At 49.1% G+C, this 23,654-nt stretch overlaps 1 protein-coding gene across 2 annotated transcripts in view; it reads left to right on the top strand.

Moving 5' to 3' along the window:
• Window positions 1–19,408, top strand: part of LOC121436526 (activating signal cointegrator 1 complex subunit 2-like) — a 42,523-nt gene extending 23,115 nt beyond the window's left edge. For both annotated transcript variants that reach the window (XM_041636518.1, XM_041636517.1), the window contains 12 exons: window positions 1,744–1,818; window positions 3,330–3,437; window positions 3,642–3,710; window positions 3,911–3,985; window positions 5,213–5,399; window positions 7,101–7,315; window positions 8,335–8,454; window positions 14,710–14,803; window positions 14,888–15,009; window positions 15,389–15,488; window positions 16,900–16,979; window positions 18,939–19,408. In XM_041636518.1, the coding sequence (XP_041492452.1) occupies window positions 1,744–1,818; window positions 3,330–3,437; window positions 3,642–3,710; window positions 3,911–3,985; window positions 5,213–5,399; window positions 7,101–7,315; window positions 8,335–8,454; window positions 14,710–14,803; window positions 14,888–15,009; window positions 15,389–15,488; window positions 16,900–16,979; window positions 18,939–19,110 (1,417 nt within the window). In that variant the 3' untranslated portion in view covers window positions 19,111–19,408. The remainder of the gene's footprint in view (window positions 1–1,743; window positions 1,819–3,329; window positions 3,438–3,641; window positions 3,711–3,910; window positions 3,986–5,212; window positions 5,400–7,100; window positions 7,316–8,334; window positions 8,455–14,709; window positions 14,804–14,887; window positions 15,010–15,388; window positions 15,489–16,899; window positions 16,980–18,938) is intronic.
• The last annotated feature ends 4,246 nt before the right edge of the window (window positions 19,409–23,654 follow it).

Below are 23,654 nucleotides of genomic sequence, written 5' to 3'. Positions count from 1 at the left end.
GGGCCTGTTCCTTTGGCTTGGCTGTTCTCTGCCACGTGCAGTGCTGCAGTGAGACAGACATTGCAGAAGCCAGCCAGAGGATGGGCACATGCTTCAGAGCACTACACTGGGCACATAAGTGCGTCTCTGATTCGGGGAAGCAAGATGTTTGGAGGAAGAATTACACCCTAGAAAAACAACAGCTGCTCTGTCAGTTATCAGGGCAGCATGTTCTGTGCGCAGTGAATCTGGCCCCCGGAAGAAAGACTCCGTGGTTGAGTATAGCCAAGTAGTACACAATGAGGCCTGGAATGCTTCAGAGTTTGAGAAGGACAGGGCGAGGAAGAGATGCAGGAGGAAAAGGATAGCTGCCTCCCGGGCTTGCTCACCCATACTAATCTCAAACGTCTAGGCTCAAGCCATCTTCCTGCTTCAGCCTCCCAAGTAGCCGGAAGTATAATCATATGTAACTGTACTGAAACTCATAATGTATGTAATGTATAATATTTTGAGAAAAATTCAGATCTTATTTATGTGTATGAATGTTTTGCCTGCATGCATGTGTGTGCAGCATGTTCATGCCTGATGTCCGTGGAGTTCAGAAGAAGGCATACAGATCCCCTGGAACTGGAGTTACAAATGGTTGTGAGTCACCAAGTGGGTGCTAGGAACCAAACCCAGGTCCTCTGGAAGAGCAACAAGTGTTCTTAACCACATAGCCATCTCTCCGATCCTGTGTGTTTATAATTTTTTTTATTGTTTTGCTATTGAAACAGGGTCTTGCTGTATAGTCCAGGCTGGCTTCCAACTTGTGATCCTCCTGCCTCAGCTTCCCAAATGCTAAAATTACAAGCTTTTAACTTTTTATTAAGAGCTGTAGAAAACGGGCTGGTAAGTCCCAGCACTCATATCAGGCAGCTCACGACCATTGTAATTCCAGCTGCAAGGAATGGCACCTTCCTCTGACCTCTGTGGGTATCTGTACTCATGTCCACTACCAACTGACAGACAGACACACACACATAATTAAAATAAATCATTTTTAAAACAAGAATTATAGTTAAACCAACTGGCTTAGTTCATAAAACAAATATGGAGTATATGATACATTTGAGTCCTGAGCACATTTAGTCTGTTCTGAATAAGCACATTGTGTTAACATTGTCACATGTAAACAATTTATAGAGATTCCAAGTCATGCAAGAAACTAAAACTTCATATCTTAGAACCCAAGTGAGAAAGATTGTTGGTAACTGTGATTTCAAGACTCCTAGGGCTGGCATATTTTGAGCAAGAAGAAAGATAATCTCTCTGTTTCATAATCCCAGGGAGTCCTTGTAGCCCTCTGGTCCCTTTGTTAGATACAGCTATGGTTATTTTCCATAATGGGGCAATACAGTACATCATTCTGGGGTAGGCTCAGAAAAGCCCCTGGGTAGCTCCCAGACAGTTGGTATAGGATGGGATGGGAGCAGGGAGTTGACTCAGTACAGCAAAGTAAGGCCCTGAGTTTGATCTCTTCAGAACCCATGTAAAAATGTGAGGTGCTGGGGAGGTAGGAACAGGAAGATCCTGGCCTTCTGACAAGTCAGCCTAACCTAATTGGTGAGCATCAGAACTGCTTTCCTGAGACTAACACTGAAGTTAGCCTGTGGCTTCCACACACACAAGAACACCCACATGGAATTATGGGAGAAAGAAATGAACCTTTCTGCTCTGGTATTTATGTATTAATCTGGCCTTTGCCTGTGTTTGCTTCTGCAGACTAGCTTCCTTTTATGAGACGGCAATCCCTGAAATGGAGTCTGCAATTAAGAAGAGGAGGCTTGAAGACAGCAAGTGAGGCAGGGACAAAACTACAAACGTTGTGTGGGAAGGGGAGCCTAAACACAGGCTGTGGCACCCTCACTGCGAGGGCAGAGTGGGAAACCAAGGACCATGGTTGCGTGGTCTCCTAGTCCTGGACTTGGTGGTCTTCTAGCCCAGCTTTGTTATTTTTGTTATTTTTTTTTAACTCTAAGGTTTTTATTTTATTTTTTATCTTGTGTACTGAGGATTGAACCCTTGGCACATGTTCTTCCACTAAGCTACACTCTAAAACCTTAAAGATTGGTTTTGTTTTTGTTTTGTTGATGGGAGGGGCAGGATTCAAGACAGGGTTTCTTTTTGTAGCCCTAGATATCCTGGAATTTACTTTGTAGACGAGGCTGTCCTCAAACTCACAGAGATTGCCTGCCTCTGCCTTTCACGTGCTGGGATTAAAGATGGGCACATCACTACCACCTGGCAAAGATCTAAAATACATACATACATACATATATATATATATATATATACATATATATATATACACACACACACATATACATACATATATATATATATATGTTTTGTGAGGACTTAAAGAGAAATACTTTGGCAAGTAGAGATTTATCATTTACTTGCTTAATTTTTCTTAATTTTTATTTAGCTCTTTGAGAATTTCCTACAATATATTTTGACCATATTCACTCCTCCACCAACTTATCCGTGATTCACCCCCCACCTACCCAACTTTATTTTCTCTCTCCTTTTTTTCTTTTCTTTATTTTTTTGTTTCACATATCAGGTCAAATCTGTGCTCTTGGATATGTGACCTTCCACTGTGGTGTGCTCAACCTACCTGGGGTCACTCACACCTTTAAAGAAAACTGACTCTCCTGATAGCTGTCAGTTGCCAATAGCGCCTCAGCTAGGGGTGGGACTTTGCTCCACCTCCCCCTGCATACTGGGATTTGCTCTGGTTTGAGTTGGCATGTGACCTGCTCATTTTGTCATAATTGCCGTGAGTTTATATGTGCAACTGCCCTGCTGTGTCCAGAAAACACTGTTTTCTTGTAGTCACCCACAGCCTCTGGCTCTTACGATCTTTCCAAACCTTCTGCAGTGATTCTTGATCTTGGGATAAGAGGGTTTAATATAGATGTACCATTTGGGGCTTGGCATTCTGTAAGCTAGCACAAGCAGAGATGTAAATATTAATTGTACACTGTCTTGCTACAGGCCACCTTATGAGGATTGTCTGAGAGTCCTTCTTGGCCACTAAATCCGTTAATTCTGTGTCCTCCAGATCTTAGCAGATTATGTCTGGTCCCTGCATGTAAGCTCAGCTGTTGATTCAAGTTCTTGGTAATTGACCTTGCTGCTCCTACCCTCTCTTTAACTGAGAAGTGGTCTGGAGCCAGCTGGCTACCCAGTATTTATAGCCTTTTCTCAGCTGCTCCTATCAGTGGCCTTTAGGATTACCTCAGTTGTGGGGAAGTTCCCATGGTTTCTTTCATCTTTTAAGTCTACTTCACTTCTCTCTGAAGGCTGCTAGGTGACATGTGGCAGAGGCTCTCCCACTCCAAGAAAAAGCTGATGGAGGTGTTTCACATCATCCTGAACCAGATCTGCCTCCTTCCCATTCTAGAGAGCAGGTGAGCTCCACGGAAACTCTACACATGGCAGGTGTTTCTCATCACTCCTCCCCTCTTTCTTCCTCTCTGCCAAACATAATGGGAAACCCAGAAAAATGTGTTTCTCCAACTGGCCAGAGACAGGAGAGGGGTAGGGTGAGCATCCAAGGGGCCTCAGATCATCGTGCATTGCATGAGCTCATCTTCCCTCGTGTCCTGTCCTAGCAATGACAACATTCAAGGCTTCATTGAAGAATTCCTCCAGATCTTCAGCTCCGTGCTGCAGGAAAAGCGGTGAGTGGGGCTGAGTGGATACCAACTCTGGGACAGGCCCATGTCTCTCTCTCCAGTCCCATGAAGCTTGCACAGCTTACATACTTACATGGAGCAGAGGTTCTGGAGCCTGTGGTTGGTAGCAGACATGAGGTGACCTTCTGGAGTACATGTTCCTATGGCTCCAGCCCTGACCCGCCTTCCTGTGCTCTGCCCCGCAGATTCCTCCGGGACTATGACTCATTCTTCCCTGTAGCTGAAGACATCAGCCTACTACAGCAGGCTTCCTCAGCCTTGTATCCTACTACAGCTCACTGGGCCAAGGCCTGACTAGGTCAGACATGGCATTCTGGGACCCAGAGGGGCAAAAGGCAACCCCTGGAATACTCAAATCACGAAGTCTAACGAAGGCCCTAGTTCCTCTTTTTCTAGAAGTTACAACCGCTCTGATGCTTGGGGCAAGAGAGAACCTGTTCTCTCTATATGTGTTCTGAGGCTCTGGTCTGTGTGTAAATTGTACTCCAGAAACCTTGAAGCCCATTGTAGGAGATGAGGACAGGTAAAGTCCGCTAGGAAGTGTTACCCGAGGAGGAGGCAGACTATACCTCACATAGCAGAGCTCAGGGTGGGCACCAGAGGAAAATGCCCAAGCCAGAAATAGAACAAATAGAAGATGCCCTGGTCCAGGCTTAGGTTAAGGACAGTCATGTTTCCAGGGGTTTGGAGGACAAAAAGAACTGGGTCTTTGAGGAGCCCTCAGATGTCGTGTGTGGCTGTCTGTAAGTGGGCAGGAGTGTCTGGGCAAGTGAGCTGGGATTGACCAACATTCAGGACCCTTGTGTGATACCCATGAAGAAGTTTGGGCTATGTGCGTCAGATGCTGGGGAGTGGGGAGTTGGGAAGCAGAATGACATGGGCTGTTACTACCCTGGAAAGGCTCTACTTGGCTCTGGGAGAGAATGCTGGCCTGGGACCACCAGAGACTGGGATCGCTGTTACAGGCCTCCCTGCATGGGTCATGAGGATTTGGTAGAGTGAGGGTGTGGGGGCAACTCCGATTTCTAGCCCAGTGCCCAGAGTGGCAGAGAGAAAGAAGGACTAGGAAAGAGCTGCCCTTTGGGCCATTTTGTTGCTGAGTTCAGTCCTGACTCAGGGACCTCCAGTTGGCCTTTGCCCTTTTCAGAATACCCTCAGCTTGGTGGACAGAAAGTCCAGTGAAAGTACTGTTGGCCCTCCTGAATATCCGAGCAAAAGTAGCTGTGGGATGATCTAAAAGTCTGGACACTGGTGGTAATCCCCAGCCCTGTCTGCCCTGAGCTGCTCTGCCGAGCAGCGGTGCGAGAGTTCGAGGCCTGTGTGGCAGTATTCTTTCTAGCACGCTGTTCCACTCGGCACCCACCAGGCAGGCCAGCAGGCCCTGGCAAAGCCTCATGGTCAGATGCTGGACAGGGACTGCAAAGTCATACTACCCAGAGCTGGGGAGGTGGTTTCTGAGCGAGAGAGCCCTTAACACTGCATCATAGGGATGAGACCCGGACTGCCTACATCCTACAGGCTGTGGAAAGTGCATGGGAAGGGGTGGACAGACAGAAAATCAAGGACACTAAAGAGCCATCACAGGCCAAGGATCCTAATAATGGAGTCACGACAGCAGTGAAGCCAGTCAGTGAAAGGCCATCACAGCTGGAGAACTCAGAGGAGGATGAGGAGGTGTGTATCTGGGGGTTCCTGCCCCTGATCCCTGGTTCCCTAGCCTTCCTGGCCACCTCTTGAGAGATAGGCAAGTGGCTAAGTGCCCTTGTTTCTGTTTCAGGGAAAAGAGTCCCCATTGGAATTGGTAGCTTCCAGCACTGGGGCTGCTGTAGTACCCTGGGGATAGAAGAGAACACAGCCCTTAAACTCTTAAACTTGGTGCCTCTCCTCTCCTCTCCTCTCCTCTCCTCTCCTCTCCTCTCCTCTCCTCTCCTCTCCTCTCTCTCTCTCTCTCTCTCTCTCTCTCTCTCTCTCTCTCTCATTTTGAAACAAGGTAATAAAATGCTCAATGGTCCAGGCTAGCCTTGAACTCACAGCAGTCCTCCTGTCTTTACCTCCAACTGCTGGGATTACCGGCGTGAACTACCATGCCCAGCCCTGTTTCCCTCTATAAAATGAGGTGAAGCTTTTACTTGTGGACTCCTTCTCCAGCCCCTCCCCACGCTGGGTAAGGTGGAGTTCCTTTGCTGGCAGCTGAGTGTGGTTCCAGACCCACCTCCCAGGGATCACAGGGCTCCACTGAACAAGCTGGGACTCAAGTCCTGGACCCAGTGCCTCCTCTCGGGTCAGGCTGCTCAGTGGTAACCTGACCTACTGTTTGCCAACGGTGTATGGCAGATCTCTTGTGTTCAGTGTAGTTGCTCCTCTGTGTATAGAGATAGGTGTGATGCCTGCTTCCATGATATTGTTGGGGTTCCTAGGGCTGCTATATGGAACTCTCTTGATTCTGGTTGATCCTCAGTGCCCAATTAGCAAATGCTACTGTTCTTCCTGTTAAACCCCATGATTCTTTCTTCCCTGTTTGGCGGCTTCTCTGAGCCATGGAGGTCTTTATCATCAACATGATGCTCTAGTGCTGGTGCTACGCAAGCATTCCTCCACTAAGCTGTATCTCTAGCCCTTTATTGTTTTTATTTGATCGTCTCCTTAGAAAGCGTTATAAAATGAAGCCATGGGGGCTGCAGAGATGGCTCAGCAGTTAAGAGCACTGAGCTATTCTTCCAGAGGACCAGAGTTCAATTCCCAACACCCACATGGTGGCTCACAACCACCTGTAATAGGATCTGATGCCCTCTTCTGGCACGCAGAGCACTCATACAGAAATATAAATAAATAAAATGAAATTTTTTTGAAAAGTGAGGTCACAGTATGTGAAATGACATCTCCTTACTGAAAGCAATGTGACGTAAGGGAACATCTCCACATAGTCTCACTGGTAGTTGCTGTTGTCCTTCAAAGGCAGTCACTTTGGTAGAGTTGGGCAGGATCTAGATCACTAACACGTGACTGTCTGTGGAGACCTTCTGCACACCAGTACTCTGCTCTATGGGTAATGTGCATCCCTTCATTGAACCATCTGAAATAGCCCCATGAGACCAATGATAGTGTCCATTTCATAAGGAGGGAACCGTTCAGAGAGAGGATGTACAGTGCCCCCAAATCACACAGGCCAAGGGTAACTCACCTAGGAAGTCATAGAGCCCCTCTTTTCACAAAGGAAGAAAATAGAGGCTCAAATTTAAGTCACTTGGCAAAAGCCCTACAACTAGGAGGGGCAAGGCCAGGGCCCCTGCTGATGAATGCAATGTTGTTTGGAGACTCTTACCCTTTCGTGGGGGCTGCTTAGTCTTTGCTCCATCACTCTGGCTTCCATTGCAGTGCAAGGGTGCAGCAGCTGCCCTGGGCCCGACCATGTGTGGTGTGCAGCTAGACTCCCTCATCTCCCAAGTGAAAGACCTGCTGCCAGACCTCGGGGAGGGCTTCATCCTGGCCTGCCTGGAGCACTACAGCTATGATTCAGAGCAGGTGATCAACAACATCCTGGAGGACCGGCTGGCCCCGGAACTCAGCCAGCTGGACCGCAGCCTGAAAAGGTAAGTGAGGTAGATGGAGAGAGGTCCTCAAGGCAGGGTCTCCTTTCCTTGCCTCTCGCTCCTCCCCTAGACTGGAGGATACATTTGCTCCTTTTTCACAGCAGTGTTTCCTGCAGTTTGAACTAGTGCCCTTTCTAAAGAAAGCAAGCTTGGGGCCTGTAAGATTCTCAGCACAGCTGGCTGTCCCTGAGACTTTATAGGAAGACTACTGGAGACTAGCAGTGTGGCAAAGGGTGCGCTCTCTCTCTCTCTCTCTCTCTCTCTCTCTCTCTCTCTCTCACACACACACACACACACACACACACACACACTCCAGCTCCAGATCTGCCTCATTGTTAGCATATTCCCAGTTTCCAAGTTATGATAGCCAAAGCTACTCCCTTTCTCTGCACTGAAGCTCATGGTTTTGGTGCACTGCTATCCCGAAAGCTTCAGGGGACAGCAAGAACAAGGGTGCGTGTGGATGCTTCTTCCATGAACAAATCATGTTTGCCAAATGAATGAATGAAGTTAGCCTTGTGCCTTTGGCCACATCCCTCAGCCTGTTTGTGTTCCGTGTTATAGATGGCAGTGCTGAGACACAGGAGGTGGACTAGGAGCTGAGAGTAGAGCTCAGCGGTAGAGCATGGGCTTAGCTGTGTACAGTGCATTCCTAGCATCCAAAGCAAATGCAGCTGCCCTCCATCCCCCGCCCCCAGCCCAAAACAGAAGTTGAGTGACATATAACTCCCTGGCTTATAGGGCCATTGTGGACATTTAAATGAGGGATAGAGCTTTGAAGAAATAGAAAACTGCTATGCATGGCACACAGGAAATGAGGGTGAGGTGTGGCTTTGGGCCCTTGACAGGAGCCAGGTTAAGTAAAACCTAATTAAAGGCTCCCCATTAAAGAACTTATGTCCTAGGCTAGAATTTTGGGGTGGAGTGAACAGTATGATGGGAAGAACACAGTGTGGCTTAGGACAGTCGACATCAGCCAGCAAGGCCCTTTCAGTTGATTTCTGTGCTGTGGCCCCCAGACAGGTGAAGCCGGACCCCACACCCCTGCTGACATCTCGTCACAACATCTTCCAGAACGACGAGTTTGATGTGTTCAGCAGGGACTCAGTGGACCTGAGCCGGGTGCACAAGGGCAGGAGGTGAGTATGGCAGGACATGGGGTCTGTGTTCCAGTTCTGGAGGGTGGCAAGAAAGAAAAGCCCTTTGTTTTTTGGGTTGTTTTTTGTTGTTGTTTTTTTTTTGTTTGTTTGTTTGTTTGTTTTCGAGACATGATTTCTCCATGAAACAGTCCTAGCTGTTCTGGAACTCACTCTGTAGATCAGGCTGGCCTTGAACTCACAGATCCACCTGCCTCTGCCTCCTGAGTGCTGGGATTAAAGGCATGTGCCACCACCAGCAAAGGCCCTTCTTGATAGAACCAGCCATGGATTTTCCCCTCAGAGAGTTCCACCCCTCCACTTTTTAATTTATTTTTATTTTATGTGTATGAATACTTTGTCTCTATGTATGTGTGTGCACCGTATGCATACCTGATGGCCATGGAACGTATCCATAGAGGCACCCTGTGGAACTGGAATTACAGACAATTGTGAGCTGCCATGTGGGTGCTGGGAACCAAACCTGGGTCCTCTTAAGAGCAACCAGTGTTCTTTTTTTTTTTTTTTTATTTTTCGAGACAGGGTTTCTCCGTAGCTTTTGGTTCCTGTCCTGGAACTAGCTCTTGTAGACCAGGCTGGCCTCGAACTCACAGAGATCCGCCTGCCTCTGCCTCCCGAGTGCTGGGATTAAAGGTGTGCGCCACCACCGCCCGGGAGCAACCAGTGTTCTTAACTGCTGAGCCATCTCTCCATCCCCTCAGGGGTCCCTCTGAATCCTGGCCTTATACACTGTCATCCTACAAGAGCAGGTTCCTTAACAGTGTGCTGTAAGTCCAGCTTTATGTGGGGGGTGACTGCTAGTGATAGATACCTCCTTGTAAGTGGTAGAAGGCCAGAGAGCCACATCAGTCCCCTTGTCCCTTCTAGTATGTCTTTTGATGTGTATGTTGACTCTGTGGGTGCAGAGCTAGACGGTGCTTCCTAGAAGCCAGTTTTTGACCTGATTTTTCTCTAGGCTGTGATAAAACAAAATTAAGTCACGTAAGTTTTTTCCAAAGATGAAAGAATTCTGGTTTAATTTCATTCATTCTTTCTTTCATTTTTAGTTTATCTTCTTCCTACTTTTTCAGCGTTGTAAAATCCATCCATGGCCTATTCATTCATTCAATAAATGCTTGCCTGGTGCTTATTGCCTTGGGTTAATTTAGTACCAGAGCTGTAGTGGGAAGTAAAGCAGACACTGCCTACACCGTGTGAAATGTGCACTCCTCAGCTCATCAGACAAGCACGATAGTGGGCAGCCTCCTGGTCCCTAAGAAAGTGACAGAGAACTGAAGGATGTTTAGGGGTGGCTCAGCAGAGCAGGGAGGAAACTTCCCAAGCTGAGTGAGCAAAAGCAACAGTGGCTCCAAGACCAGTGTGAGTGTAGTAAAGGTCCCATGAACTCATGAGCATTTATGTTTTATAGAGGTCACCCAAGCTGGGCATGGTAACTCAAGCCTCTAATTCCCGCACTCAGGAACCTGAGAGGATTTTTATTTTTTTTTTTCAATAGTGAGTTCCTATCTAATCTAAGTGAGACCCTGTGTCACAAATAAATAAAAATTAAATATTGGGCTCTGGAATGGCTTCCTCTGGGAAGAAACTGAAGTCAGTGGTGGTGGCATAACAATGACAGCCAGGTAAAGAATGGGGGGGGTTAATCTGCTTCAAAGTCACATTGAGTCATAGAACCTGGAAATCCAGGGGCTCTGTTCAAGTGCAGCCTGTGCTGTCCCTATCATAATAGTGGGAACAAGAGATTCTAGAAAGGAAGGAGACTGTTAGTCTTGGAGCTGTGTTCTGGTAAGAGTCCTGTGCAGTAACACAGTTGCTTTTTCAGTTCGAGTCCAGGGCTGCACTTCACCTGGGGCTGTGTGCTGCCAGAGGCTTGCTGACTGAGGGCTCAGCAGGCACAGGGCAACTCTGAAGCCATCTGGCTGAATGCACCAGAAATCCTGGCGCACTGCTTCATCAGTCCAATTGTGAGACCCCTGATCCCAGGCAGAGCTGTTGTTCCTGTTGGTGGCTGCTGGAGGGAAGAGCCACACAGGGTCCCCCAGGCCAGCAGAAGGTGTGGGAGCCTGACTGGTAGGACCCTCTACAGAGCTTAGCATCTCTGGACACAGGGTTCCCCTTGGCGTTCATCTGTAGGTTCAGCTAGGTCACTCCACATCCCCACCCAATTGGAGGTCACCTATGAGCATTTGCCAGTGGGCTGCTTTCAGCTGTCAGGGTCATCAGAAGGGCTGAAGCAGCCAGGTGTCCTAATTCTGTGGCACTCTGCCTGCCAGCAGAGACAGAATGACCAGTGTTTACCAATCCCACTCTGGGCAGCCCAGGGGCAAGGATTGTAAAGAGGTAAAGCCTTCATTCATGGTTCAGTATTTATCCACTCAGTAAATATTTATTAAGTGCTTTACTAGCGTGAGATCCTATGCGAGGCACCAGGAAAACGAGGTGAGCAGAGTGCCTTGGCTTTGCCCACAAAGGGCAGAGACCGTGGGAAAGACAGATCATCAAATAATCAGGTGCACCAGGAGTTCAGCAGGGGCACCTGCCTAGTCAGGGCAAGGTGGAAGGGCGAGGGCCCTGCCTTCGGGTAGCAGGTGGAGAATTAAGTAGCACAAAGCAAATCACACCTGTGTACATATGCATTGAATCTGATGAACATGCTTGGCTGCTTTGGTAACAAGTAGAGTCTGGTCTGTTCTCTTACACACAGAGTTACAGAGGGCAGAGGTGGGGCTTGGTTACCCTGTGGTTGGTTTTTATTTGGAATCAAGCACAAGATATCTTCTGGGACCCTGGCTTAGGGGGTCCCTAGAGGTCTGTGAAGGACTTCAGCTATTTGATTTTTGGCTACTAGAAACCATAATGCCCAAGGGAGTCCAGACAAGATATTCTTGCCTCTCTTTTATCTTTTGTTTAATTTTGTTTGTTTTGTTGTTTTTTTTGGTGATGCTAGGGTCCAAACCCAGGGCCTTGCACACTACCATTGTGCCACTACCCAGCCCCATCTCTTTTTTAGAGAAGAACAAAGCAGGCCCAGAAGCTTCCATATTTTTCTCATGTGTCATGAACAGAACTGGGCCAGACTTCGGGGCCCTAATGTAGAGCACAGAAGTGGAGCAATCTGAACTTGAGTCTGAGCTGGGCCTGGCTCACACAGTCCCAGCACATGGGAGGTTTTAGAGCTTGTGGCCAACCTGGGCTATATCAGGAGATCCTGTTTCAAAATAAGCAATGAAGAGAGGGAGGGAGGAGGGAGGGAGGGAGGAAGGGAGGCAGGCAGGCGGGCTACTAGAGTAGACTAGAGGGTAGCTTTGGTTGATCAAGCACCTATGTACGCAGCATGTGCCCTTCTAACTCCTTTGGACTGCCCTGTAGAACTCTGGAAGATAACAAGAGTTCCCCTCAACAAAGGTTCTGTGGCCAGATATGTCTGTGTGTTTTGTCTGCTTCTTGGAGAATCACAGAGTACATTAGCATGTAAGACTGACAGACAGAAGAAACTGAATTCATTTTGTTGAGTTCAGCAAACGGTGGTCCATGTCTGTATCTTTTATATCTTCTTTTCCTTTAGTTTTGTTGCTGTTGTTTGTTTTATTTTGTTGTTGTCTTCTGTTTGAGATGGAGTCTAGCCTCAGACTCACTAAGCAGCCAAAGATGACCTGAGCTCATTGTCATCCTGCTCCCGTGTCCTAAGCATTCGGGGTCGAGCCGTGCACCCTATGCTCAGCTTTACCCATCCTCTCATTTCATTCTCGGCTCACCCCTGAGAAGTGAATACCGTAAGCAGGAACCAAGTAGGTTTTTGTTGGCTTTGATTTTGAGATAGGGGCTCACTGTGTTACCCTGGCTGGCCTGGAACTAACTCACTGTGTAAACCAGGCTGGCCTGAAACTCACAGAAATCCTCTTGTCCCTGCCACCTTAAAGCTGGGTTTATCTCCCCCCCCCCTCCTATTTTTTAAGTTGCAGATGGTTGTGAGTACACATGTGAGTGACAGAAATTGAGCCTAGGTTCTTGACAAGTGCAGCCAGTACTCTTAACCCCTAAACCATCTCTCCAGTCCTGCTAGTGCTAGCTTTAGAGGCAGGCACCCCACACCACACTGGACTGATTTAATGAGGCTAGAGACTTGTGACCACACAGCTTAGAAAGTGTAGAGCAAACCCAAGTCAGGACCTGAACCTTCCTTTAGAAGCTATATGGCTCTGGGCAGGTTTCTCTGCCTTTCTGTGCCCTACCTGGAATGTTTGTTGTCTCTACAGGCCACTAAGGACCTGTTTGAATCAGGTTTTTATAGAACAGGGTTGAGTAGATGATAAGAGAAAAGGTGACCAGCTTCAGGAGAGCAGGCATGTTCCCGGCCTTGCTGCCACTTTCTAGAAGGCCAGGATTCCAAAGACAGTCTGTGAAGTTCTTGTTGCCTGTATCTAGAGGAGGGTGAAGTCCTGGCTTATGAATGGGTCTTTCCCAGGTGCTTGGTGGGATCTTCTTTCTTCTTGGCTCCAAATCCAGACAAGAAAGCAAAGCACAATGCCCTAGACAGGCAGCCAGGCCCCTGGCTCTGCTGCCTGTCGTCTCTCAAGGCCCAGGTGGGATCCATAAAAGTTGTCTTCTCCATCTGGCCCTGCAAAAAGCCACATAACTAGACACCATCCACCTTCACCCAGAACCAGGAGCCTCAGGGAGCTGCCAGACGAGGATGACACCTCTTCTTCTTCTTGGGCCCCTGACCCAACATAGATAGTACCTGGCATCTCAAAAAGCGTGGCTGAGTGCCAGAATGTGTTCTTACTAGTGGTACCAGCCATGGGAAAGGCTTAAAGCCCTTTCTCCTTAATACTTCTTTACCAACCTGGCAAAGAAAGAGTCTCTGCAGCACCAAGGCCATCATCACAGCTCCACAGCCCCAATCCCGGTGGCTGGGAAGGATTCCTGGATTGGTCTTTTGGGTTTTTGTTGTTGTTGTTTTTCAGTTGTTTTATTTAAAACAAGGGCTAGTGTAGCCTTAGCCGGCCTCCAGCTAACTTTGTAGCTGAGACTGACCTTGAACTCCTGATCCTCCTGCTCCTTCCTTGCTAGTGCTGGAATCACACACTTTTGCCTTCAGCTTTGTGGTTTTTGTTTGTTTGTTTTGTTTTGTTTGAGATAGGGGTCTCTGTAGTCCAACCTGGCCTTTAACTCTTGGCAGTTCTCCTACCGCAGCCTCTCCAATACTAGGACTATAGGCATGAGTCACCACAGCCAGCTAAGATTTCTGTTTACCTAAGAGTTCACTCAGATCTAAACCAAATACAGCATCCTTTCTGTCCCACTGTCATGGCTTTCCTCACCCCTTCCTCCAGACATGTGCTGGTGCCGCCCTCACTTGCGTCTGTCAGCGGCAGCCCACTGAATTTGGCATATTTTGTGCTGTTCACCCCACTCCACTGTGAGTACAGATGCATATCTGACCTGTTTTTCAGTCTCCTCCCTGCTCAGGCTTAGAATGGCTCTGACAGGTAGGAAGATTGTCACAGCACAGCAAAGCCTTGCCAGCCATACTGAGACTGCAGTCCCAGCCTGTACCTGGTCCTAGACAAGCCTACAGACCCAGACGCCTGCCACCCACCCAGAGCCAGCTGTTAGACGATCTGCATAGAATCTGCACGGCTCTGTGTCTCCCTTTTTTTTCTCAGACCCCTTCCTCTTGATACATTCCAGAGATGGAATCTCATCACTAAGCTAGATTTCTTGCCTGCCATCTCTAATTGATTTGCCCCTGCAGAGCCAGAGAAACACATTCCATGAGCCCATGTATGTGATTGACAAGCCAGGATTCTCTACAAGTTTGCAAAGCCATGGTCAAGAGACCTGAGGCCCTGCTGACACTGTGATGTGCAGTTCAGTGTGAGCCAGGTGTGTCCCTTCCCCCTCCACTGCACCCATCTGTCCTCGTTTTCGACATAACTGATGGCAGTCGGAACTACCAGACTTTCCTCCTCCCATGGTACTCTTGCATGGAAGCTGGCCCTGCATAACAGGGACAGGAGCTGTAGTGGAGGGTGAGAGGAAGAAGCCAGACCCCCTCTTGCCTCACCCAAGAGTGTTTAGGGCTTTCCTGGGCTTAGGACGAAGACTGCATGTGGCCTCAGCAGGGTCTGAGGTCTACAGAAGGGAACGCAGCATCTCTCTGGACCTTTTGCCCTCCACACTCTTCCAGACCTGATGGTGTCCTCCCTCTCTCCCTGCTGTCCCTGGCTCCAGGAAGGAGGAGAATGTGAGGAGCCTGGTGAATGACAAGCGGGCTGTGGCGGCGCAGAGGCTTCGCTACCAGCAGTACAGTGTGGTAATGGAGGAGGTAGGCTGCCCAGCCTGGGCCTCTCAGGGTGTGGGAAATCCAGCAGTCCCCTAGCTTCTCTGACCCATGAGTCTGCTGTTGCAGGTCCCAGTGCAGCCAGGAGAATACCAGGTTGATGACTACGAGGACGAGTATGATGACACATACGATGGCAACCAGGTGGGCGCCAACGATGCAGACTCTGATGATGAGCTCATCAGCCGCAGGTGAGTCGCTAGGCCGGCCAGCCAGATTTCCCCAGCCCCACTCCCACCCTCTGCTCCATCACCTCTCCCCTCCCCACCCCTGGTCTTAGCAAGTCATGTTTTTTCTTAAGTGTGGAACATTTTCCTCAGCAGAATCTTGTAGGGATTTACCTGTGCAGATCAAAGCAGGGCTTCCTGGTGAACAGAAAGATTGGAGATCCCTAGGGCCTCAGCTCAGCGGTTACCCCCTTTAAAGAATCTGGCGACAAAAGCAAAGCCTGTTTGAAAACCCCCGTGGGAAGGTTCCCTTGCCTCCTGAGCAGTGCCCCTCCCCAGCCTTCTCCCCAGGCAGGAGGCCATTCTCCAATTCTTTGATCTCACTTTCTTTCCCAACCCTCAGGCCCTTCACCATCCCTCAGGTGCTGAGAACCAAAATGCCTGGAGAAGGACCAGAGGAAGACTATGACGAAGTGGAGGAGGTTGAAGAGGAGGCCCCCAAGGTCCGTCCTGGGCGGGTGGCAGATGAAAGAAATGCAGCCCTGAAGGGCAAATTAGGGCTCTGGGCCTGTCTCCGCCTCTGTTTGGAGAGCTGCGGCTTTGATCTCTGCTCCGCTGCCCAGAGGGCTCTCAGGGGACAGGAGGGGGGGGTCTGTCAACAGCTGAGTCATCAGGTGTTATGGTCTGGAAGAAGGAAGGGTAGCTGTAGGCTGCTGTGCCTAGGCTGGCTTTTTTAAAAATCAGACACGACTTAGAGCCCTGAGGAAGTAAGCTAGACCTCTTGTCTGAAAACTCACTTTTAGCAGCTAAACTTTTTCTTCAGCTGAAATCTTTGTTTTTTGTTTTTTCAAGACAGGGTTTCTCTATGATTTTGGAGCCTGTCCTGGAACTAGCTCTTGTAGACCAGGCTGGTCTCGAACTCACAGAGATCCGCCTGCCTCTGCCTCCCAAGTGCTGGGATTAAAGGCGTGCGCCACCACTGCCCGGCTCTTCAGCTGAAATCTTAACTTGAAATTCAAGCTAGAAAACAGATGAAAAGTGATTTTGCTCCATGTGAAGGGAGTAACCAGGCACTCTACAGTCCCCAGCAGCCCCCAAAGGATGACAAAGTCAGATGTTCCTAGAGCTGTGCGGAGGCATTAAGTGCTGTGGTAGGAAGTGCATGGCCTGCCACAGGGCTCTCAGCCACAGGCTCCAAACCAAGTGAACCATCTTCCCCTGCCACTAGTTCTTCTCCTTTGGATATTATTATTATTGTTATTGTTATTATTATATTTTGGTTTTGGTTTTGGTTTTTTGAGACAGGGTTTCTCTGTAGCTTTTTTTGGTGCCTGTCCCGGAACTAGCTCTTGTAGACTAGGCTGGTCTCGAACTCCCAGAGATCCACTTGCCTCTGCCTCCCGAGTGCTGGGATTAAAGGCGTGCGCCACCACCGCCTGGCGGATATTATTATTATTATGCCATGTGTCAAAGCCTGCCTGTTTGCCAAGGTCCTAGCTTTCCCCTGCACAGGTCCACCATGCACTCGGAGCATAGAAAGTGGTCCTCAAGAGGAGTTCTCACTGAGCCCTCTGCTGTGGCACCAGAGTGAGACCTGACTTCCAAGTCTCAGGGCAAGCCTGCTTCCAGGGACCTTAATCAACTTTCATGGTCTTTTGTGTCCTTTCCTGGTGGCCATCTCAGCCATACCCACACGCATTCATTGATGTGCCTGCTGTGGTCCTTTCTCCCCAGCAGCCTGCCCCACATCCTTTAGCTCCCTCCCTCCCTAAAGGAGGCTTCAGCTGGCAACCAGCTTGCTCTGTACTAAGATTGCCTGCCCTGCCTGCTGTGGATGCCTCAGGATTCCTCCCAGCAGGGATTCACACAGCCTAGGGAAATGATTGCAGATTTTCACTTCTCTTCCTTTCACAGCTGGACCATTTCATCCAGGATCCTGCAGTGCTGAGGGAAAAGGCTGAAGCCAGGCGCCTGGCCTTCCTTGCCAGGAAGGGGTGAGCATTAAAGGGGCTAATCCACGGGAGGGGGGACCATCAGGGGAATCCAGCTGGCCATGCAGGAAACCCTGGGTGCTTTTTAAGATAGGGTTTCTCGTCATAGTCCTGGCTGTCCTGAAGCTCACTCCGTAGACTAGGCTGCCTCTGTAGACCAGGCTAGCCTTGAACTTGATCTGCCTTCCTCTGCCTCCCAAGTTCTGGAAATAAAGGTATGTGCCAGCCGGGCGGTGGTGGCACACGCCTTTAATCCCAGCACTCGGGAGGCAGAGGCAGGCGGATCTCTGTGAGTTCGAGACCAGCCTGGTCTACAAGAGCTAGTTCCAGGACAGGCTCCAAAACCACAGAGAAACCCTGTCTCGAAAAACCACAAAAAAAAAAAAAAAAAAAAAAAGGTATGTGCCACCACTGCCCGGCCCCTGGGACTTTTTGGGTAGTTATTTAGCTCCTGTCCAGCTCTAGGAAGTAACTATTAATATCAGTATCATTGTCCAGTTTGACCCAGAGACATTAAATAACTTAGTAAAGGTCATACAGCATTAAGTCTCCCCAAAATATCAGAGCCAATCAAAGTATGTGCCTAAAGTCATAGCTACTTGGGAGGCTGAAGCAGGAGAATCATTTGAAAGCAGGATTTCAAAACCAATGTGAGCAGCATAGCAAACCCTGTTACACATGAAAGCCACGCATCACAGTGTGAGCCCGTGAGCCCAGTGCTCAGGTTGCAAAGGCAAGAGGGTATGGTTGGTTTCTGTTGTTTTAACTCTTTACTCTTTGGGGGCCCGCCACCCAGCTCCCAAATAATCACATGGAGACTTATTCTTCCTTATGAATGCCAGTCTTAGTTCGGTTTGTTTCTAGTCAGCTTTTCTTTCTTTTTTTTTTTTGTTTTTGTTTTTTGTTTTTCGAGACAGGGTTTCTCTGTGGCTTTGGAGCCTGTCCTGGAACTAGCACTGTAGACCAGGCTGGTCTCGAACTCACAGAGATCCTCCTGCCTCTGCCTCCCGAGTGCTGGGATTAAAGGCGTGCGCCACCTCCGCCCGGCCTTTCTTTTTTTTTTTTTTTAAGATTTATTTATTACATATACAGTGTTCTGCCTGCATGTATGCCTACACCCCAGAAGAGGGCACCAGATCTCATTATAGGTGGTTGTGAGTCACCCTGTGGTTGCTGGGACTTGAACTTAGGGCCTCTGGAAGAAGTCAGTGCTCTTAACCTCTAAGCCATCTCTCCAGCCCTAGATATCTTTTCTTAAATTATCCCAATCTACGTTTATCTACATTTGCTGTACTTTTTACCTTTTCCCCCACCCCCAGAGACAGGGTTTCTCTATAGCTTTGGAGCTTAGCTCTTGTAGACCAGGCTGGTCTCGAACTCACAAAGATCCACCTGCCTCTGCCTCCCAAGTGCTGGGATTAAAGGCTTGCGCCACCCAACTAGGTTCCTTTTTCTTAGTTAAGAAACTGGTCAAAGTCTACTGTGCCAAGAGTAGAAGCATAGGTCATGGGTGGAAGTTCAGTCCCAACCTAGATTCTGGGTATAGGGGACCTGACCAAGAGACATTTGATTCCATGCTGAAGGCAACAGAGTCAGAGGTTGTTGACGAGAGCACAACTGTTCTGATGTTTTCCCTCCCAGCCCTGAGGGAGCACTCTGAGTAGACCCGGAGGCTGTGGGCCAAGGGACCAAGTTAAGACCTGGTGTGTAAACATAGAGCATTGTCCCATTTGTAGGGGGCCACCATCCAGCCCACTAACAGTTAATACTCGTAGATGGGTGTTGGGCCCATCTTCAAGGTCTAAGAGAAAATCAGGCCCAAGGCTGGGGCTCCATTTCCTTTCCTATCTGGACCTGGGCCAGTGTGTAACCTCAGTGGTAGCCGCTAGGGTGGACTGTGGAGCCTTCCTATCAGAGCCTTGTCCAACTGTGTCTCTCATGGGGTGGGTATTACTCTTGCAGGTACCGGCCTGAGAATTCCGCAGCAGTGACAGGCAGCCCCCGGGGCCACGGACAAACCCGAGAAACCACCCAGGAGCGCAGGAAGAAAGAAGCCAAAAAGGCAACCAGAGCCAACCACAACCGTAGAACCATGGCTGACAGGAAGAGAAGCAAAGGCATGATCCCATCCTGAGGACACAAAGATGCCTGGGTGAGGGAGGCCCTCAAGGCCACCACCATACCTCACCTGCCAGCCAGCCATGAGCACCTTCTTGTCGAACACAAAGTGCCTTATCCCTTGGTGCAGGAACCCAGTGCCATCAAGTAGGCTCTCTCCCAACTGTGCTAGCGGGAAAAGATGGGGATGCAAAACCAAGGTGTCCTTTATCTTGTGCAGCAAGATACCACCTCACGGAAGTCCTGGATGCAGCAGACCTGTATATTCAGAGACAGCAAAAGGCCCGTGAATAAAGTTTCTGACCTTCTAACAATGTTCCGTGACATGCTCCAGCCTTTCCCTCTGTCATACCTCAGTGACACCACCACCTGAAAGACAAGAAGGCACAGTGGTACCCACTCACTGTCTGTTGACTTTTCGTGTGTGCCCTCAGCGCCCCTCCTAACGTTGCTCTTCCTTGCTGTGTGACCCGAGCACATCGGCCCTTTCTCTGTGCCTGTGGAAGGATATTGCGCCTGTGTGAGGCCTAAGGTCCATTCTGTTGCTACCTCATGCACCTCCTCCCCAGGGGGTGGGCACTGTTTCCAGTTCACAGTACAGATCGGAAAGTGGGACTTGGAGAGCTGGGAGTGTGCTCCTAGGCCACAGATGAGGTGGCAGAGCAGGTCTTGGAAACAGTCTGATTCCTGGCTGTCAGGTTATAGATCATTGTAGATGATGGGAACCCCTGTGTCTCAGCTGGAACGAGGACACTTGGCCATTACAGGGCCTCGTAGTTATAAATAGACCGTTAGCCCCTAACCCTCCCAAATCTAGAGATTGGAAGCTACTAAAACGGAGTGAAGGTATGCTGCCAAGCCATTGGAGTCCAGGTGTGGCCCACTCTGCAGTGGGCATCAGTTAACAGGTCCCTTGGGTTTTAACTGATATGCAGGGGAGCTATAGTGAGCTCTTTGCTGGGCTGATCCTGATCCAGCATGGCCTGGAGTCTAAGCTGCAGACCTCGGATGCCAGGGACATTGATTTGATTGCAGTTAGGACGAACAAGCAGACAGACACTTGATGAATTGTTTTGTTAGGCCAGCCTGCGCAAGTGAAAATCAATGGCAATCCCTGTGCCTTGCTGGCCTCTGGGAGCATTTGAGATGCAGAGTGGGGATGGGGTGATGGCCTCCCCAAGGGCTGCTGAAGTAGCTGAGATCTGGCAGGCTTAGCCATCCTGACAGGCAGCAGGAAAACAGTTTCCTCCTGGAAGCACTTACCATTGGCCCAGCTCAGTGGCAGGGTCATTTCTCCCTGACTGAGCTCAGACCAAGCTGCTGTCTCCTGCAAGGCAAATAGGTGTTTGGAGCTTTGCCTGCTCTTATTCCCCACAGCCACCTCGAGGACTGCCCGGGTTTCCTGGGAGCAGTCTGGCTGAAAGAATAGAACACCACTATCTTTCTGTTTCCCGACATGTCAGGCCAGACCAAACATCCTCCAAGAAGCAACGTGTTGCTTGCACCTTTTAGTTCACCAGAACTGCCTTTCACAGCACTTTGAAACCAGCTCGGAGCATTCCTGTCACCCTTCCTCTCGGCCTAATGAGAGCACTGGACCAGATGAGTGGCACTATTGGGTGTTGGTGAAGTCCCTAGAGATGGAGACTGAGGCTGTTGCTCAGTGGTAGAACAAGTTACATAATACTACATACACAAAGGAAGTCCCTAAGGGGATTCCAAGTTTAAGAATAGCAACCCAAGAGTGTTGGGTTGGTGGACCATTCGGTCCCTGTCCCACTGCTCTCCTAGTTGGGTATTTTCTAAGTGCCTTTTCTGTGCCCTACAGAGAATGTTCCCATCATATATGTTTCTGGAGAAACTCTTAAAATCTTGTGCCTCTGAAAGGACACAAGACTCAAGTGTCTTTAATCCTAGCCTGTGAATGGCTGCGAGAGCTTCTGTGCCCTGGAAGGCAAAACCAGAGATGGATTCTAAGAGACCTAAGCCTGTGGGGAGGGGCTGGCAAGGACTCTGCCCACAGTAACTTGGTCGTGGCTGCTGTCCTTGGCAAGCTGCATCCTGGAGGAGAAAACAGTTGGCACAAACGTGCATGTCACTGCCCACCAGGAGCTCAGATTCAGTAATATGTGCAGAAAAACAAATCAGACTCAATCAGAGTTAGACGTGGTGGCACACACTTATTTCTTGGGGGGTAGAGACAGAGTTCAAGGTTAGCCCAAGCTACATGTGACCCTGTTCATAAATGAATACAAACTAAATCTGAAGAACAAACTTAAGGGCACAATGCGTGAGCAGCGTCAGGCATTGTTTGTGAGAATTTTAACACTACGTTTGCACCCTGACCAAGTGTGGAAGGGAATGCATGGGCTGGCCGTGCTGGTAGCAAGGCCATGGTTACTTCTGTTGGGAATAAACACTTTTCCTGAGCCAGAGTCTCTCCTCTGTCTTCCTGGAGTTCATTCTCTTGCTTACCCTTCCAGTGTTGGGTCAGGTGAGAAAACCAGGGTACAGGGAGGCCCAAGGTCACACAGCTAGGGACCCTGGATAGGATCAGACCCAAGAGTGTCTCCTGAAGCCCCACTCTTAGCCATGCTGTTCCTCTCACTGCATCAAGGAAGACACCGGCAAGTACTTAGAAGACAGGATGCTTGGACATGCTAGGCTGCTGGGACTCCCGAGTACAGGGGACGTTGTTCCACAGAGATGGATTTTTTTCTTCTTCTTTTTTTTTTTTTTTAATTTTCATTTTATTTTCTGTGCTGCTCCCTCTGCCAAAGCTCTCCAGGTCTATGCTGGCTTGGTGGCAGGGTTGTTTCCGAAGGGCTCTCTTTTTTTTTTTTTTTTTTTCTTATTTTCTTTGTTTTCCACCTTCAAGAGGTTTGTCTAGTTTACTGTTCAACCTACTGAATAATGCTTTGGTTTTGTAGGTGTGTTTGATTTTTTGAGACAGGGTGGCTTGTATAACCTTGGCTGTCCTGAAACTCCTTCTGTAGACCAGGCTGGCCTCAAACTCACAGAGATCCACCTGCTTCTGCCTCCTGAGTGCTGGGATTAAAGGAATGCATAACCACTGCTCAGTCATGTGTGTTTGTTTTTAAAGAAGAAACTGTTTTAAAGCTTTATGTATGTGTGTGTGTGTGTGCGCGCCTGCATCCATTTATATGTACCACCTGTGTGTAAGTGCCTGCAAAGACCAGAGGAAGTTGGGTCCTGTGGACTACGGTGCTGGCAGCTGGACCTGGGTCACCTGCTAGAGTAGTGCACACCCCTAACCTCTGAACTCTCTCTGCGAGTCTTTATTTTGTTTTGAGAGACTGGCTCTTGATATGTAGTTCAGGCTGACCTCAAATTCAAGATGCTCTTGCAGCCTCCCATGTGTGGGATTATAGGCATGAGACCTCTCCTCGGGAGAGAAGAGGAGGAGTGCTGGTGTCCTGATCAGAGCCTGAATGGCACTGAAGCCTGGGAGTGCTCTGGCCAAGCCTAACCTGTCCCAGGGACCAGCCCCAAACAGCCAACATCCACATTTGCTTCTCGCCCTAAGGGTCAGCCTATTGGAAAGCTGAGAGTGGAGGACTAGGATCCCTATTTGGTGCATGTGTTCAAAGCCTTCTGGGTGTCAGCATGTGTACATAAGGCCCACCTCTGCCCTCCTGGAAGTCACAGTGCAAAGGGCATGTGGACATTAAATGAAATGTTTTGCAAAAACGGAAAAATGAAGAAGCCAAGGGTGCTTGTTCACTGGGCAGAAGCAAGAGGTCACCAGAGACTATGGAGCACTGCATACATGGAGTGCACAGACATACATGCAGGCAAAACACCCCCACACGCAAAAGAATAAAAACAAAAATGGTGCCATCTGCAGCCTCTGTGTGTGCAGGGTTTGAGTGGGGGGGGGTGAGTCCTGAACCAGCCATGAGAGTCTGCCTTCTTATCACACAGAAAACTCTACGATCAATTAGTAAGGTGTCACCTGGCCCTTAGCATTCTCGGCTTATTAAGCCCCTGTGTCTTTCCCAGGCTGCTAGCTAGCCCATGGTCTTGAGGATTTGTGGACTTCTGTGGGGCTCTCCCAGACACAGAATTTCTGTCAGTTCACTTGCTGCGACCTGAATGACAGAAGTGAGAGGCACTGAGTTCTAGTTTTCCAGAAATGACATCATGACACCAACTGTTTTTCCAGTTGCAAGACCTCACCCACCACTGTGGCATAGCTCTTAAGTGTTCTGCCATTCCAAGGAGGTCATTATGACTCACGCCCCTCCTGGAAAAAAAAGTGGGAAGTTTTCACCCAAGAACCAAGCTGAGCCCCATTCCTGTAAGCTTCAGCTCCAGGCCCACTTCCCATCTCACATTCTCATCTCCTTGCTCAGCGTTCTTTCACCCAGATTCTCAGGCCTGTTCATGCCTGTTCTCTTTATTGCTCATCCACCCATAAGGAGGGTGGGGGCGGGTCAAGAGAGCCCTGGGCTGAGGCCAGAAGCCAAGTGATGAGGAGGTGGCTCAGCTAGTTATGAGTATGCTGCCTAAGCGTGGTGAATTCTCATGCCTGGCACC

The sequence above is a fragment of the Microtus oregoni genome, unplaced genomic scaffold, assembly GCF_018167655.1.
Source record: "Microtus oregoni isolate MIOR12 unplaced genomic scaffold, Mior012 000049F_ref0000343, whole genome shotgun sequence".
Classification (NCBI taxonomy): domain Eukaryota; kingdom Metazoa; phylum Chordata; class Mammalia; order Rodentia; family Cricetidae; genus Microtus; species Microtus oregoni.
The sequence above is the reverse complement of the archived record's forward strand: the minus strand, read 5'-3'. Positions and strand labels throughout refer to the sequence as shown.